The sequence below is a fragment of the Anser anser genome (assembly GCF_964211835.1).
Source record: "Anser anser genome assembly, chromosome: 5".
Classification (NCBI taxonomy): domain Eukaryota; kingdom Metazoa; phylum Chordata; class Aves; order Anseriformes; family Anatidae; genus Anser; species Anser anser.
The window spans coordinates 28,606,760-28,626,495 of record NC_139725.1 but is presented as its reverse complement, the minus strand read 5'-3'; the positions used below and the strand labels follow the sequence as shown (position 1 = coordinate 28,626,495).

The 19,736-nt window shown below is 35.9% G+C and overlaps 1 protein-coding gene across 32 annotated transcripts in view; it reads right to left on the bottom strand.

Moving 5' to 3' along the window:
- The window catches only part of GPHN (gephyrin), a 284,811-nt gene that overhangs the window by 142,304 nt on the left and 122,771 nt on the right, over nucleotides 1-19,736 (bottom strand). For all 32 annotated transcript variants that reach the window (XR_014584952.1, XR_014584953.1, XM_083837922.1 and 29 more), the window contains exon 4: nucleotides 1,328-1,420. Coding sequence is in view for 30 of the 32 variants with exons in the window: in XM_083837922.1 (XP_083694048.1) it covers nucleotides 1,328-1,420 (93 nt within the window). In the remaining 2 variants the exon portion in view is untranslated. The remainder of the gene's footprint in view (nucleotides 1-1,327; nucleotides 1,421-19,736) is intronic.

Sequence of the window (19,736 nt, the reverse complement as noted above, 5' to 3'; positions counted from 1 at the left end):
AGGAAAACTGAAACAGAAATTCTGCCTTCCTTTCACACAGTGCTGGAATACAGCCCTCTAAATCATTATGTTACTTTGCAAGTACGAGACCAATTAACCCAATGCATTTTTCACTTTTGTGTTGCTTTAGCAACATGAATCACCTGTAAATGCAGCTGCACTAGCTAGTACTCTATAGTTACCTTATATTGTTCCCATTTTCTGACAGATAGACCCTTAAGTTTTAGTTAAGGTTTCTTGTATACAATCTAAAATGATCAGAAGTAATGTACAAGAGCATTTATTTACATTTTTTGTTCAGTTACACAAATGTTATACAGCAGATTAAAAACATTTTAAAATTCCTAATGAAAACAATATAAAATGCAGTCATGGTTGACAGAACACATTGGTAGGTAAAAATGATTGTAGGTATGTTATAATTAAATTAACTCTTAAAGCGTAAGCAATCGAAAACTCACATGAACACTTAAGTGAAATCTAAATATGTTAACTTATGGAAATAAACACATCAGGCACTCGGTCTTAATTCTGTCCTCTGTTGAATATTAGCAAACCAAAAACAGGTATGTGATATTAAAAGTTCAAATTAACCTAATTTGGAACTAAAAGTACCAAGTACTCCAATAACAATAACAATCATCATTTCGTATTACAACTCATGGCCCTGAGGTTGAGTTATTTGGTTAAGTTTCCTTTGCACTATTTTTTTTTCCCCTTACCTTAGCTCCTGGTAAGTGGTTTGTAACTGAATTTTCTGTGCAACGTTTACTGGTGCAGGTTACCTCCATCTCTGCCTGTTTAGCTTTTTTGATAGTGCAGTGTGAAGTGAAGCAACAGCAGCTTTGCACAAAATTTTTCTCCCCTACTATCTACTTCCCATGTTCTAACCTATAAAGCAGTAGTTGTCAATGTAGTACCCTACAAGGGAGAATTAAGAGAACTCTTTCATCCCACTTTTCTTGTGCAGAACACAACAAAAGAGACATGCATGTTTTTGCTTAGCAGTACCGTTCTACAGTGCGAAAGAAAGCTATACCAAAATGCTGTTAGAATGTTGCTGTTTCCACTGGGACAGGAAATCCATTTTACTATGTCACATTTTAGTCCAAAAATTGTTTCTGGTCAGAACCCAAAGTCAGAGTAATTCTCTTGTGCTGTATTCCCTATTGCTTTTTCTGCTTCCAAGTTGTTTATCACCTGACCTGTTCAGAGATACTCCAAAGTAAAGTTTCAGAGGAAATTTCAAAAAGAGTAAAACCCCAACCCAAGATTCATACATTTCTACACCAAAGGGCATGTTTTTCTTATTCCAGGAGTATCTCACCTCTGGAGTGACATCTCGTGGTGCAAACCCTGTTCCTCCAGTTGTTAAAATCAAATTAAGTTCCTTTTCATCGCACCAATCTATCAGCGTCTCCTGAAAGAGAACATGAATGCTGTCAGATCTAACAAGTAATACATGGGACACGGTTATCTCAGAAAACACCTAAAGAATTGACATGTCTTGAAAATAAACAGATATACATATAATAAATCAAGGGAATTGTGTAATCACTCATGGCATTTTTCACAGACTCTAAACCACTATTTATAACCAACTTATGGCAGAATAATACAACAGTATTTTTGGAAATGGAAACTGAAATTCTGTTCTCCATCTCTTGTTCTAAAATGGAGATCAAGAATTCATAGCTATTCATTTGTATCACTGTTTATTTTGATTCTAAGATATAAATATAATGCTTCAACACACGTTAATAAAGTGTATGCATTTAATTCAGGTTATACGTTTGATAATTCTCACAGTAACTCTGGTTTCTGTGCTTGTTCTACTTTTTAACAGTCTGAAAAAAGCAAGAACCACATATTTGTAAGCTTGTCTAATGAAAGATGTAATAATACACCTGATACAGCAACCCATAAGTTGATCCTTACAATATTAGCATATTTTATTTATTTCCTAGATCTCAATAGGATCATATATGCTGATTCCAAAACCGGATTAAGAAAGCTTAAGAGATTTGTCATGTACATTCAATGACTTCCAGTACTCTAGAACTCATGATACTAGAGATATGTTAAATTTGATTTGCATTCATTTTTTTAGATGACATTCTAAACTAGTTTTCAGATTGTGACAAAAATTCAACAACAGCAGAAGATACATTTAGTCGCAGTGTGATTATATCACTTATTCTTCACTCTACTGTGAGCAAGCACAGCAGCCTAATGTTCGTTTGAAGCTCCAAATTAGGCAAGGGGTTACACAAAGTATAACCATGTATTACACAGTAGAGTAACTATCTGCAGAAAACATACCCATTGCTTACTAATTCTATCAAAGAAAACACCTCTGAAAAAAGGTTAGGGCACATTTATGTTTCTGAATTATTATATTAAGGTGGAAAGAAATGCTTTGGTGACTGTGGACTAGAAGCTTATTATTTGACTCTTAAAAATAGATCCAAGCAATTTACTGAGTAAAAAAACCTTAAAATATTGCTGATGGTCATAAAACTGTCTGTAATATTTTAAAAAGCATTACTGATGTAGATTAATTCTCAGGCATATGTTCTGCAGGCTTAGAACTGCTAGGTAATTTCCAGTTAAGAGAAAACATATACAGTCATATAAATCACATACAATATATGAGATGTCCAGTTAGGACATCTCATATACAGTCTCTTCCAAATTGCAGGTAGAATAGACTTGTGCCTGCCTGCAAGACCCATCATGTAAAAATCCAAGGATTACTTGAAGAAGTGGCAAAACCAAAGGTTCTATCTTTATTTCTCCTTCCTTTACTCATTCCTTCTATCTTCCCTCTTGCGCAATGTCGTCTTTATTAAAATCACTTATGTCTTTTTACTACCTTCCTTTGGAGGATGGCACTATTCCCAGGTAGACTGTAACTGACTGCCAATTTCAGGTTATATGAACATTTCAAATAAGCTTGAGAAATGAACATGCAAAATGTCTCAGACCAACACATAAATGAACTATTAAGTCCTACTTTTATTTTGACTTACATAAAAAGAAGTAAACTGCAGTAGTAAAAAGCATTTTTAATCTTAAATTTGTTTGTTTCAATTTTTGTTTCAGATATGCATCAGAAAAGTTTTTTAAACAGGTGACATCTCCTCTGAGCTATTATATCATCTACAGACATATTTATCTTGACTTCCAACAGCAACAAATTTCAGAAAGCATTTGAGAGAGGTTTAGTGTAGAAATGTTGTTTGGCAAAGTGAGAGCATGACATTGTATACATATTTTTAAATAACCATTATCAAGAAAAAATTGTCAGCATAAAACAAAAAGGATATATATATATACATTTTTTATATGAAGCATTTATCTTTAGATAAAATAAAACCTGCCAAACTCCAAGTGGTTTTAAAGAGAAAATAAATCCTTCATCTGTTCTCATTTTGCTACATCTCAGTAATACTCTAGTTAAAAGGGAAAAAAGAAATGTCACACGATAGCATACAAAAAGCTAAAGGAATTATTACACACCTTAACTCTTCACAGAAATTGAGCATATAATTGATATCATTATAATACATACATATATTTTTTATCAAATTCTAGTTATAGTAAAGAAACGTAAGCTTTCAGTAAAAAGACCTTTGATTATGAAGCAAAAAGTTCGGGTTTCATTGCATTTTAGAATGTGTACCTCCTTGGTCTTTTAGAAGTATCTGAGACTAATATTCAGTTTATTTACTTTCTCTCTATCCCACAAAACTCTATCCCACAAAACATTCTCATTTACATTTTAACTATCTAAAAAAAGGAAACACCACCCTGACCAACTGGGGAAGAAAGGCCACTAGTATTCACTTTGCAGCTGCTAGCAGTCCAGCAATATTTGCTGTTGGCTTTGCACAGACCTAAATTTGCTGTCTCTTCAAATGAGAATTCCTCCAGACAAGGAACCTGATACTTGTCTTGACAGATGCTATAGAAATAAAATGATTATATAACATTTCAACAACAGAAAATTTCATTAAATAATCTTTGTGCATCTATCTCTTCTTCTACTGTTTCATTGATGATAAACTTTCAAGACAAAATGAGACTGGGTCAACGGGTTATGTAAATCATTGTCATTCCATTCAAGTCAATGGCATTACAATGATGGATACAAAATAAAGCATCTGGCTCTGAAAACAGTACTATAAAATTACAACTAAATTAAGACAGAACAAAAGTACAGACCTAAAAACACAACCAAACAAAGAAACGGTATTTTAATATTCTAAATAATGCTTTATCAGTTATTTCCTACTGACAAGGCAGACAAGAAGAAAATTAAGTCATTACAATTTGCTCTTCTAGACACATTTTAACTTCAAAAATACACATTTGTATTTCTAACCTGTTCAGATTTCATCAAAGTCCTAGAATCATTGCATAATTAAATTTTACTGCTGCAAAGAAATGGAATTTCAGCCCATTTGTTCCTTAAGCTTTGAATTAGATCTGGTGCCCTGTTCTATCTACCTATTTGGTTTTCATTGAAATAAGCAAGAAACCCTTAGGCCTAACACACAATTTATTTCCATCCCTTGCTCCAAAGAGCTCTTGTTTAAATCACCCCTTCCCTCTCCCAGGCTGGAACTACTCACTGGACTTACGTGTTGCCTAAACTTGATATTTTTTCAGTTGTAAGACTGCTCATCAAACTTTGCTTGTGATCTTTCTGAATTTCCTCATGACTATTCTGTTGATTTCAATGGTGCATAATAATCTTGCTTCATTCCTTCTCAGACTGAATTCATATTCTTTCACACATTATTAAGGCCAATAAGATCATTAACTTGTGGAAAGTACACCTACACTGTGTGACACAGCGCAGAGATCCTGTGTTTACTGCTGATATACATCTGCACACTCATGTAAGCACTACCACACTGAGGTAAATCCAAAACCCAGTGCTACAGGATGCAATCCCGTGGCACCACACATAAGCTAATGTTACCTGTCATTTCAGACAACAAATGGCTTTACCACTTCCAGACATATATCTTTCAGTGGAGATAACTTCAGTATCTCACTGTCCAAGATGGTACAATGGCAATGGTTAGCAAAGTGATTTTTTCTTTCTCCATAAATCCATTAATGTACCATCCTCTAACCTCTGCAGGTAAGTGAACAGAACAAACAAATAGGGATTACAGAGGCCCTATAGGAAAATTCTGTATTTCTCTAGCATAGAACTGAAAACCACCAGCTTTGTAAAATTATTTAACTTCAACATTTACAAATAAACCCTGTCTATTCTTGAACAGTATGTTTCAAAATGCAAGCAGACTAGGATCTCATAACAACCTTTACTTGGTCATGTGGCTTCAGCTACTCCAGACTCCAACTCACCAAAGGTTAACCCTGATATTATGTCATGAGAGAGCATACGTAACTCCCCATTAATCCGAAATTCACATTATAACACACAAACACAAAGCAGAAGAATAAAGAAAAGGTAAAAGTTGGGTTAAAAGAACATCAATATTTTTTGTTTAGGCATTGCAATCTTCTCTATTCAGCTGACCACGGCTTCTCAACTGATTAGAAAGGGAAAATTGAAGTACTAAGGACCACACAAGACCATAAATATCCATAAAGCAAGGGAACTGTAGGAAAGATAAAGAGCTGAGTTCAACAATCAGTTTGAAATACAGGGAAGGCCTTAGAAATATTCATCTATTCTTGGAATAAATGTAATATTTTTGGCCTTATTTCTTGTGAAGGTTCTATTTCTTATGCTCACGACTTTTCTCTTACTGCTTGAAAGCTTCATTAAAATATAGAGGCATGAAGATACCCATGTGTGCGGAGCAACAGCTTTGCAAATAATGAGTCTCAAAATTATTTAAGAATATCAGAAAATGAAATACTAAAATACCAGGAAAATATACTACACATTTTCTGGTACCTCCACCTCTTCTTTCCTTCCCGCACTAATAACAGGCATGAAGTAACAGAAATGTTAGGGCTGTGTTCACAGTGTAATTACTGTAGTCAGAGACTTGGATGAAAACCAAGTACGTACCTCAATGTCTGTAAATACGGCTTTTTGTCTTTTGAAATTTTGCTGAACACAGTAGCCTTTTGAAAATTCTCCAAATATATTTGCAGTTTTCAGCATCACCGTTATTTTACACTGTTGTTTTTCTAAATGCTGCTTTCCAAATACTAAGCTAATGTTATATAGAAAGTCATAAAAATGCAACTATTCTACTGAAATGCAAAACTGAAGGAAGAAAGTCATAAAAGTGTACTCTATAAATGGTTTGCTTTTTTAAATGGAAATTTAATTATAGGCACTTTCCATCTAAAATAAATTGCACCTATCAAAAATTCAAGGTTCAACATATCTATGCAGCCTGTAATGTAACCTTTTTAAAAAAAGTACTTCACGTCTTCTAAAAGCTACTGTTCATGATAATTATTCCTAAAATAGGGGAGGGGGGAAAGTTGGCACCAAAGTGCAATGCTCAGCAGAGTTCATCTAAGCAAGTGGGTTAAGGAAAGTAAAGCAAAGAGACATGCAAGCACTGAAGTGTTTGCCCATCTAACGACCAGTACTGCAGGGAAAAAAAATAAATCTAACTATTTCACTGGAGAAAGGTAAAGACAGTATAGGCCACATGCAAGGTTGACTCCAGAAGACATTTAAAACTGCACTTTTATTTTGTACTTTGCTTTCAGAAAGGATAGATACTTAATTTAAACTAACTACAGTGAGACATTAGTCATACTACAAATAAGAAAAACTGTGTTTTTATTTCATGGTTTATCAGACTGAATTAAAATCTAGAAGGCGGTCTAGATCATATGCAAGGCATCAATCTACATATGTGGCAAGGCACAAAAATTATTTGCTTCCTTCTGTAAGAAAATCTGTTCCTGTCTACTGTTGATACCACTGGTATCCTCCTAGAGTGGATGATGAGTTCTTGAAATGACAGCTTCTCACTGGAAAGGATCTGTCAACTCCAGCATAACAGTCTTCCTCAGATGCCTTGAGGAGGGAATGGAACTTATAGCTGTCAGAAGAGTCTGAATTAGGTATTTTCCAAACGTATCTGTTCCATGAAGCAACTTCCCTGTCCACTTTGAATTTGGCAGATATATACATGTATGTGGGCATATATGCACACATATTTATCTTTATATAATAAAGATATACTAGCAAAAGCACCAAAATTAAATGTGTCTTATTTCTGTCATATGTAAAAGACCTCTCACTAAAATATGTTTATTTTCTAAGGTAAGTATTACTGTAGTTATAAAAACTCAAGTGCCTTTCTTAAGAATCTCTTTGAAACCACTTAAAAATTAAATAAAAGAGAAACATAACGCCTCCTCGCCAGTATTACTTTTCCTTCCTCCGGTCATTCCTATAACAATATAAGCTAAAATAGCAATTGGAATAAAAAGAAAAGGGAAAAAAACATAAAACAACTAAATTAATCCCAAACTGTTCACTAATAATAGTTAATCAGAAGTTTTCTCTCTTCAAAATCTATTAGAGCAGCACTTCAAAGACCTGTTATCACAAGATATAAATGGTTGGCTTTGGAGCCATAAACCTCAGATTAATTTTGCAGAGCAATATGTTTTTTCCACACTTTCTTCCCATTTGCATACGTTCATGTTCATCTAAGATTAAGACTGTTTACTTTTGATTTGGTTCCCAGTTTTCAAAAAGGAAGCTTGACATTAAACAAGTAAGTAATGTCCTATAACTAGAGTTCTTTACAATATTTTCCCTACATGTATCCACATACAGAGTTCATAATTTTTACCGATCTTTGCTGGTTGTAATCTTACTAAAGACACAGAAATGGTAAAGCTGCAGAAAACCAACTAAGTTTCTTTGAGCTGCCAAGAAAAGGAATCACTCTAAGGAATCATAAAAGAGTGAGGGTCAGACAGACAAAGGCAATCTGTCTTAGAGAACTCCAAACGCAAAGATGTGAGAATCATATTCCCATAATAGCCCTCCACTCAGATAGCTTCGCTTAATTTCATAGAAAACTGTACTTGAAAAAAGCACTCACAGAAATTGCATGTGCATATTTGCACGCAGAGACAATCTACATCAACAATTTAAACCAGGTTATACCCTGTATTGACTTGTGCTGTTTAATGGGCAGTAAGTGCAGGGGATTAAAAAACCTCCACAAGGGTTCTGTGATTAACACAAGGAACCCAGCTGTGGAAAAAAGACATTTAAATTGGAAGGTTTGTTTTTCTGCAACTATTAAGTTTCAGACGAATTACTTGCAAAAATATGATTGATTCTTATGTTTAAGTTTCTAGTTTCATTTTCTAACAGTAAATACAATCTTCCGTGTTACTTCATACATCTAGATACAATTGTTCAAGATATTGTTTACCTTTTGCTTTTACAATAATATTCCAAGTTATGCATTTCTGTTTTTTGTTGTAGCCCTCAATGGAAATGGCAAATTGAACAGAGTGATAATATTCAACTACCTAAACTATTTGGATCTGAGGACAAAGACGAGAGATGAAAACTTCACAGAGACAGGGAAATACTTCAGCGTAATGCAGTGTCTGGTATAACTTCCCCCCGTGTGCGTTGTTCATGCATATCATCCACAGCGTCAACGAATGAAATTGTTTTTAAAAAATATCTATTGTTTACCTGTGAAAATACAGTAAAGAAAATTTACCTACCAATAGCTGCTGTACTTTGAGATATTTAGTCCATACATATATTCTAAGAGTGGGTGAGCTTGTGGCCTGCCTTGGAGTGTCCTGGGAGGTGCGTTCTAGCTCCTCCCCTCGTCCTGCTTGATGCATGAAAGTTAGGGCAGAGTGCATCCGCCACCACTTCAGTTCCGCTTAAATGCACAATCAAACCTGAAAGAGATTCAGAAAGAGGGGAAAGGCAGGTAGGAGACTAATGTACATGCAGACTATACCTCTCAAAGAACGCCAGTTACTGACAGGTAACCTTTCTTCTTTGAGTCTGCATGTACATTCCCAGCAATGACGCCCTCTGAACAGTTCCCTTTGCCTTTTACCACCCAGGAGAAGGTCTGAGGACTCCCACAGACAACAGCAGCACCACTCTGCTGAAGGCTGGGACAGCCCTGCATGCTGTTACACTAACATGCTGCTGGGGGGAAGCAAAGACAGAACTCCAGGTGGCCTCATGGCAAATGTCCAAACACCATGCAACACAGACACTGAGCTTGCCCAGGGATCCAATGGAATTTGTTTTGGCCATGGAGGGAACTCCAAGTCACAAGTCCACACAGAATCAGAAAACAATTTGAACAACTGTTGTGTGGTGTCAGTTGAACTTTCGGATATTCCCACAGTGCAACAAGTAAACAAACAAAGACTTAGACCTGTGAAGAGAGACTAATAATAGAGGGCCCTTGTGAAATCAAGAAAGTGAAGTATAAAATTCAATCAAAGAAGCATAAGACCCGGGAATGAGTACTGGAGGACTCACTGCCTGGCTACTCTGGTACCACTTCAAGAAGGAATTTTGGATGACTGAAGAAAATATACTCCACTGTTATAAAGGAACAGAGTATGTAAAATGGCAGCCATAAGGATCTGTAAGATCATAAGAAGACTTCAGCAGCTGGCTGAGGCAACAGTCGCCAGATGTGCATTTCATAGATGCAGGCAGAAGAAATTAGAATTTAGGAGCTTAATATGAGAGAAGGAACGACTATAATGCAGTGGTTTTCCAATGCCATTGAATCATACATTTTTAATGTGTCCTGATCAGCTCTTTTAGGAAACTCTGAGTTGTGGGGTGTGAAAATGTACTCAATCACCGAGAGCAATCACGTAGCCTCACCACATAACAAAAAGACATCTGTGTTCATCTTTCAAGTAATGTAAAATAAAAAAGTATTTGTAGAGAACCCTAAATGTTGTGTGTGATTTGATGGAGATAGGATTCTTGTACAAATCAGGTCACTATGTGTGAGTATACAAAGATATTTTTCTCAAAAATAATTACTACCACAGATGAAAAGGGAAGAAATTACAGAGTACCATTTTTAGATGGTAAATGATTTTCCAGGTCTAATAACCAATGCTAGGTTTAGCTTCCAGAAAACAACAAAACATCTGCAAGGAAGACCCTTCTTCCAAAACTAAGCAGAGTTCTTTATCTTTCCAGATATGAGGAAGGTAAGGACATTCTGCTCGGATACATCCTTGTAATAGGGATATGTGAACAAGGACTAGAGAGATGTATATAAGAGAGGAAAGAAGACTGGAGTATTCTGGAACTGATCAGATTGTCTGCACTTCTCCATTATCTGTTGACTAGAGTAATCATAGGAATCATGCAAATGATTCTCAAAAGGGACAGGGAAGGGATAAAAATCAATTGAGATTCATTGACTGTTCTTAATGCAAACAACATGCTGACTGCTGTTGAAGGCAATGAAAAATAAATACCTGTGATTATTACAGAAAAAGTCTTTTTCCTACAAGTTCACGCTTTTTTCTTACAGAGATAGAGAATAATAGAAGATTAACAGAACAAACTAGTAATAGGCTGCCTTGCTGATTAGTATATTGTTTATTCCTGAACTCTAGAGCATTAGCATCCAAAGACTAAAATGTAGTGAGAGAACCTCTGGGCATTTTAAAGACAATTTCTTTCTGAACAAAAAGGCCACTCTCTCAAAGGGAAGACCTTTTCAGGATTCAGTGTATGCAGAACCTCTCTTATAAGCCCAAAGGATTACAGCTATTACAAATGATACTGGGTGAAAGCTGTTACCATAGAATTTGATGAGCTATCTTCTACTTCCACTGCAGCTTGCAGAGGTGTCTTAGCATTAGCTGATGCCACTGCAATCAAAGGTTTCAACTGATTATTATACTCAAGAGAAAATTGATGCAGAACAACTCACCTAGGAATGGCTTTTTTGTTTTCTTCCGTAAGAGCTGAAACTTTCTGGTCATTTCTCTTTTGGATCTTTTTAAAAAAAGATGTTCATTTTTTCTTGATACATATTAACAACAAAATTACTTGGAGTCAGGTGGTAATAAAAGCCTTAAAAACCCTACAGAGATTCCAAAATCATCCTCCAACTGTTTCTGCAGCTGGTATAAATGAAGCTAAAATCTGCCAGGATACTAAGGTTGTTCAAACATGTCTTTATGGGTATTGGAAATCTCTCAGGCAAAATAATATGCAGAATGTCAAACAACCTAGAGCATCTCTGCAGAATTATTTGTACTGGGATCTCCATTGTTTCTAAGGTCCTAATTTCTTGGGGAAAAAAACTGCGCTATACAGAATGATGTGCCAACACTTTGTCAGATGACAAGGATTATACATATATGCACATATATACATATAAACCTATAAAATATGCCTCCACCTCAGCCAGCTCACAAGGATAACTTTGTAAGAAGTCTGTGTCATCTGGAAAAGTTGCTGAATGGAGCAAACAGAAGCTTCATAAAGCAATTGCTTCATGGAAGCAATCTAACTCAATCTAAACTCACAGTGTTAACAAGGCCACAGAGGCTAACTAGGACACGAACAAAGTTCAAATCAAAACATGAAAAGAAGTGGAAAGGATGATTCCAAGCTGAATCATTTGCCATTTCTCTTTTTCTCTTAGAGGAATTCCGAACTTCACTTGCTAAAATTTAAGAATCATAGAAGAAATACTAATCATTACAATCAGAATGAGACAAGTATGGAATGCTTTCTGCTACAGGAAGAGCAATCTTTACAAATGCTTGCACTGATCATAGAGTCTCTTGACTCTTCCAGAGAAATTCTTGGTATATTCAGAAATGCTTTCCAGTCCCAGAATTTCAAACATGATGGTTCTATCCACAATTATTGGTTCTGTGACTTAGTTTTGAAACAAACACTATTAATATCAGAATGAGAAACTCTTGCACTGAGAATGTCATCTATACAGGTACATTAAACACTTATTCTTGAATGAATTACTGCTTAATTAATTAAGTGCTCTGGCACTGAATATATTTGTACCATATGCTCCTGTTGCAAAAGCAAGAACTGTGCCAGAAGCAAAACCTGCAGCACTGAGGAGTAGTAGAGAAGTGAAGGCCTTACAGGGTGTGCTTCAAGAGGAATTGATGATTTATGCAGTCTAACTACTTAGCACAAGACAAACCAAACCTTAAATTGTCTTAAATGTTCTTTCTTATGTTTAAGTTCTAAGCCTCAAATGACTTGTATTGTGCTAATTTTAACAGATATTTCTAAGTAATTTTTTTGAGCTAAGTATTTCAGAAAATATTTTTCAAACTTATTTTAAAATTGCTTTCACTTACTTTAACTGAAATTTTTATCAAACCTTCATAACAATCTAGAAAATGCAATTCTTTTAAACATCAAAATTAACATACGGATACTGCAATTATTCATTATACTTTCATAAATGGTACATCATGCCTCTCTCCTCCTGTTTCCCTTGAAAAAGAATGGTGAGAGAATACATTAATGCTCTTCTATTTTTTGAGTAGTTTTCCAAATGGATAAGCAGCGAGACTCAGTAATTATACAAATGTTTAGGGAGTGCAGTTGTAGGTACAGCAGGTTCTAGCCAAAAGAGTGCATTCCCATTGTTACTGCTGCACTTGAATCAGACAGTTAAGTGGAGCTTATACATATGAAATGTCTGCTGCTTCACAGGAACAGAACCCTCCTTGCTAAAACATGAGTCATTTCTAGAGCTGTGAGACCATGGAAAGCCCTCTGGACTAGGAAGTGCTTGTTCATTATTTTAAAGATGCAAGAAGACACACACAGTAACCTTTAAAAGAATCCTGAGTTATTTATATATTTCAAAAAAAGCAGCATAAGAAATGATGAGTTGTTTCCACAGTGTACCACCTGCATTATATACTATTATTCTAACATACAGTCTCTTATGTGCAAACGTTTATGCAAGCAAATTTTTTTTTAAATCGCAAAACTTCCCTTTCTGGACACGTTACAGTCACATTGCAGTCATCTGTTCAGCTAGGTTTAGAATAAAGGCATCATCTCAATAATAAGTAAAAATATCATACTGCCCCTTCCAAAGAGTTGTATCATCTCCCACACGTTCTACTTTGAGGATTATGATGCATGTGGTATATGTTATCTCTGGACTACTACTTTCCCTTGTAGAGACAATTGCCACTTCACTGCTGGATAGTGATTAAGAGCCTACACAGTCAGAAGAGTCATCCAGACAGTATTTTCAGTAACAGAGAGTAGGTGGAATTAGTGTGTGAAGGAAAGCATGCCAAAACTTGTAGCTGTGAGCAAGAACTGGGCAATGCCCTCTGGTAATTAAGAGCCACAAAATCTTCTATTTATAATATTTCTAATACTGCAGTGACCCTTCCTGACCAGGAGGCCATCGCACCTCAAGGAGTCAGCGATCCACACAGCAGCCACGTGAGCAGGCGGACAGCTCACGGCAAGGCCTTCGGTCCTGGGCCACGCTACACAAATCCCTCGGGCAGGGCAGGGCAGGGCAGCTCGGCCTGCTCCTCGCGCTGGTGGAGCCTGCAGGCAGCTCCCGCTGGGTGCTGGGGATCACACCAGCAGCCTGGCCTCATGAGAACGCCCTTCATGAATATGGTTGTCTGCTTGTATGAAAATAATAACGTAGCTCAAGGGAACGAAAAGAAGGAACCTCTCTCCGTAGACAGGTATGAGCAGTGTGCTGTGGAGAAATCCACTTGGGGATTTATCCAATGCTGCGTGAAGGCAGGGTTCCCAGCATCTGAAGGGATGTAAATTTTATTCGCTACCTATATTCCTCCATTTATTCTGTCTTATTAAAGCAGATATTTTATTAAGCCATTTATTGTCGGTCCTTTTTATTGAGATCCTGACAGAAGCCCGCACCATCTCCCTCTCACTCCCCCCGCCCCAGTGCAGAACAAAAACCAGACACCTGCAATTCCCTTGTTCCTTCAGCACTGCTCCCTTCTGATGCTACAGCAGGACAAGCCCTCGCTTCTTTCCTGCAATTACTAAGCAAGTCTTTTCTGTCCTTTAAGAGTTCTCTCTACAGGCCTAGCAACATCTGTGTTATCTGAAGACATTAAAAAAAGATCAAGGATCTTTTCTTCTGTTAAGAGTTATAAATTTGTGATTTAAGACCAAGTCTACCAGAAAACAGAATTCTAAAGGAGTAGTATTCCAAGAGCTTTCACATTTATACCTGTAAACCTAAACACAATATTTGACACTTTGTCCATTTAGGACTTTGGGTTTGGAGGTGTAATTATCAGTACTGATCAACTCTAAGAAAGGAACCCAATTTCCAAGCCACTGTAGCTATTCCATACTGAAGTAGTTCATTACATCTCTAGCTGCTGTTACAGCTTTCACTTCTAACTCCAGAAACAGAGCTATTTTTAGTAGGAAATTATACACATTTCTGGTCTGTCACCCAAATTTCAAAAATACCTCTAAGATTGTATCATAAGATCATTGGCCACAACAAATAAGCTAATTGGAATTAGTAGTATATCACTCTCTACACATATGTGTATTTTATTTTATTTTACTTTATTATTATTATTTTATTTATTTACTTTTTGTCTAAACACCTGCTTTTCATTCTTTGGATATTGGGAAATTTGAGTTTGATGTACTTCAGCTTTGAACCTCTACAAAAAAGATGATAATGACAAAAGCAATGCACTGAAAAGCAGACTGCCACTTCTTTAAATATAGTGGATTGAAGGTCATAACTAGCAAGTTACCATTTGGCCATCCTCATTCACAGTACTGACAAAAGAACACTATTTTGCTAAAGAAATAATTGCAGGCTAACAATAAACAGACTTCAGTCCTTTAGGCTCCTTTTATTAGAATGATGTTTTTGTAGGGAAATAGTGAATTTCTCACTGACCTACTTGTAGAAAATTTTCTATCAGTAATCTCTGTTGTTTGGATAGATATCAGTGTTTGTCTGAGGTCTGATAAGAAAATGTTTAATTATTTTGCAAACTCTGTACTTTGGATGTTACCTTTGGCTCCCTGTAGATAATCTAAGACAGAGGAAAGAGTTAAATCAGATTTTCATGAAGAGTTTTGTATAAGAGAACCAGCAACAATCTGGAGAACTATTTTAAGTTAACCTTCACTAGAAGGAGCAGCAGAAAGATTGTTTATACTGCAGTTTCAATTTTAAACTGATTTTGTTATTTTTACTTTCTGTTGGATGTAAGAAATAATTTATTTTACCCCGTGTGTAAAATAAACTTGCTACCTGGACACTATTTGGCAGGGAGTTCGAGGCACTGCATCTTCTTCCCAATTTTGAAACAAGAAAGCTGAAGGGACTTAAGTGAAATACATTATGTACGCAGTCAAGAGAAAAACTGGAATCCAATTTGTTAACTGATGAATTAGGGTATGTCCGCTGATGACAGAACAGATGCTTTTTAGACCATAAAAAGGGATAAAAGTTGAAGATAGTTGATTACATTTTCGTTCCATGCTTCAAACATACTCAAAATACATAATTGCAAGGACAGTTAGAATTTGTTTTCCTTTGTTTTCCTATCATTCTGCCATCCTCAGAAGGCAATATAAGTGATCTAACATGGCCTGTGTTGTTTTCATTGGTAGAGATCTAGCAGCCAGAATGAATTTAAAAATCTTTTCAACAAAAGCTAGTCTGAGATTAGCTATTTATTTCACCAAAGAGGAAAACCCTTGTTTTTCCCCTTTATTTTTCATTTTGTATATGAGATTGCCATGGTTTTAGAGGAACTGCAACATAACTAGGTCACTTTTTTGTGTTGTCAAAACTATGCCTTTGCTAAAATACTACTTCTCCCGTATTTATCTGAAAGAGTTTAGGGTACTAACATTGTGTGAAAAATATTAAGATACAAAATATTCTGAACACACATACACACACAGATATTATGCTAAAATATGTATTACCTTATATAAAAATTTAAATATAAAAAACCATCCTAAAAGTGCTTGGATACCTAAGTATATGAAGTATATCTCAGATGTTCTATTTAAGGTAAAATGGCAGAAGTGGGGAACTGTGCCATTATGATTAATGCTTCATGCTTATATACCAACTACTGGCTGCACATTCAGAATGCGTGTCCTGACTGCTTTCCAGTTATGCCTGCAAAAAAGACCTTATCACAGATAAACTGATGATTTCCCTTTATCTGTGCACATTTATTGCTCATTTCTTTTTCTGGTCTCTCAGAAGTCAACTCAGTGAGGATATCATGAATGTAGAAGCTTTACTTACACCAAAGTACTTCACAAACACGTGTGCTTTTTTTCCTTTTTGAAACACAGCTATCCCTTTGGTTGTGTCACCTACAGAAGCATTCACAGTTCTGCACAACATTTAGAGACATTTCAAGCTTTTGTATGTAAAGCAGCTCTTTTCAGTTCTCTGATTTTAAACTTAAGCATCTTTCCTACAAAACAGCCTGAGGACAAATGTCTGTTTTCTTTTACAGCCTTAAGGTACTTTGAAAAACCAAAGCATTAGCTTCAGCGTCCCAAACAACACTCGGCTTTATTTTTACACGCTGCCTTTTTCTATATAGCATTATTCCTTATAAATTTTTATTAGAGCACAGAACATACTCCTTGCCCCAAATTCATAAAGAGTTGTTTTCTATTTTTATCAAAGAAGGACAAGAATTTTAAAAGCATCTTGGTGTTAAGCTCTTATTTTCATAAGATATCCTTAAATACATAACTTCATTTTCAAGACTGATAAATATTAAGTAATCCTCACTTATTTCAAATAATATTCATCTAATAAGACCACCTCACTGGGAAGAATGCAGAAGAACCCTTTCAAGTGACAATACTGAGCAGTACAAATTTCCACACTTGCATTTGGTAGCGTGGGCTATGTCATCATAATAAGGAAGCAAAACAGTTAAAATGTTACAATATTCGCAATCTTTAAATTCAAGGCTATTTTGACAGAGGGTAAAAACAGTAACAAAGCAGTAAGTAACACAAGAAAACAGAAATGGCAGTCTATGCAGAAATGGCACAAGCAAATACGCATTACCTTTGCAGTTTTAATATTCCACCTAAGTTTGTCAGAATGATGAGGCATATGAAATTGAATGCAAACGTTTCTGACAGACCAATCCTAGAAATCCTTGCATATATTTAATGTGAAAATACTTTAAAAGTCTGCAACCACTGCGCCTTTACTGAACTGATGATTCAGTGGCATTCTCTCCCTTATACATTTCTCTAAGGACAATTAAGTTACATCGTATCTGAAAATCCTGCTGATAAATCAAAGGTACAGGAACGCTGTCATGGGAAATAAAATCAAAATGCTAGCTATTTTATCACACGGGTGTTCAGAAAAAGAATGTGTCAAAATCCCAGGGACAGGAACAATGAAAAAGAGAAACATTAAATTTTAACCTCATACGAGTGTTTAACTTGGAATCAATCATGTTTCTTGCCTAGATAGGCACATGCTAGGAAATACTTCCACATAGAGCTTGAAGATGTTCCAGAAAAGCAAATATTGCGACTTAGCCACTTCAAATTACATCAAAGGTAGTCTAATATCAAAACATTCTGCTAGCAAACTATGCAACCTTGCAGCAAAATATATAATGCTAATAATAATGTCCAATCAAATAGTAATCAGTGCTGTCTCCACACACATCAGCAAAAATAACTGGCTTTTGTTCCAACCATAATTCTCTAGATACTTGTCAAAACTGATCCTACTTCCTCAGGCCTCTGACACCTGCACCCAAGATGGACCCATCTCATTCAGGCAGCACCTGCACCCTGCAGCACTGCTTCTTAGCCTCTGTATATAAAAGCTGTGAAGAGAATTAATTCCATCAACTATAGCTAGCACAAACTAGACAACTAGATAAAATATGGTGGTTACCAATGTTAATTAACAAAATAAGGCTTTTATCTCACCCAAAAAAAAAAAAAAAGAGAGAGAGAGAGAGAGAGAGAGAGAGAAGTGGGAAGCTCTTAGGAAAGCTTTTTTCTCCTGTGTGCTTATGTTATAGGAGCAGACTTTATTCTTTTCAGCCAATTAAGATATCTATTTGGGCTTCCTTCCTGTTCTGTATAGCATTTTTAAACATCAGAAAGGCCTCCTCCTGCAATTTTTTTCTGGATCCTTTCAACAACTTACTGGCAAGAGGATTTTCAGTAAGATAGATGCTAATGTGTTCAAGGAACACTTCTGTTTGTTGTTGTTGTTTTTTCTTTTTGCAATTCTATAAACACCTCAGATGAAATCTTGAATGCTGGATGACTTTGAGAAACTTATGACCACCATGGCAGTAAAATAACTTGACTTGAAACTGGACTTATGTAAAACTAAAGTGTGGGAGAATTCAAAATGCCTCTTAAGAATTCTATCATCTCTGGAGCGATTAGTACTGAGCAATCTAGAAGCCAGCTAAAAGGACTCATGGCCGGTTTCCATTACTAACTGTTGCGATGCTCCCTCAACCAGTAAAATCCTTTCAGTAGGTGAGATCAGTGGTCTCCAAAGTGAGCTGCATGGGTATGCAAGACGAGCCACTGGGGTGCAGGAAGAAAATATGAGAACTTCAGAAGTATGTGTATATAATTTGTAAATAAATAAATGTACATATACTGGGGGTGCATGCTCACAAGTTTTTACAGCTAGGGGTGCACAGTCGAAGAAATCTGGAGACCACTTGGTCTAGAATATTTTTTTTTTTGAGTCAGTTTACCAGCTTGGTACTGAGCTAAGTGCTTTAGTACTGAGCTAAGTACTATAGTACTGAGCTCAGGAGGTAGTATTGCATGGGTAACGATGATACTGTATTATGAATCTCTAACTATTTGTAATCTTGATATATTGTGGTACAAAAATATATGTCTTGGAGGCTGAGGACATCTCTACCACAGCCTGCTAGTTCCAAACAGCAGTGTACTTTTGACTGTGCTTAACAGACTTTGATTCATATTGCAAAGCAGGCTTTAAATCCTGAACTGGAATGCTTCCAGATAAAACTTGTTTGGAAGATGGACTTCAGCAGCATATGTAGTCCACTCCAGCTGTTGCACAACATTCACACAATCATACTAGAAGTAGTTTGAAATAAAACATACTGAAGAGCATCCAACAAGGATGTAAGATTCTGAGCACCAAATGTTTTACTGTACAGATACATTTTTATCGTTTTGCAGGAACTGATAACATAGACATAGTCCAAAATAAATGTTCAGTTCTTGGTAGTAGGGATGAAATGACTAGGGCTAAGGAAAGCATTTTTAACTTTGTCTCCACAATTTTTGCTCTGATTTTGTTTAGCTGGAAGAAAACCAGTCAAGCCAACTTTCCACCTCTATTGTACTGTCAGAGGCAAGATGGCCACTTATCTGGCATACTCAAAATATAGAATTCACTTAAAACTTTCAATTTTATATCTGTTCTTAAATATAGCTTCATCTGCATGAAATCTCATCTGGATACATCTTGTGCATCTGATAATAAAAGCATCTGAGCAAACAAAATGCCTCTAGCCACATGGCTCAACACATCTGTTTATTCTGTAGAGTCTATTCTATACCATTCCATCATGAAATTTCCAAGAAGGAAGTTTTTTATTAGTTTTCTGCTAAAAAATATCAAATTTTTCATCCTCTGTTTTAGACAGTGGATTATACATATGATGGGGTAAATAATAACTAA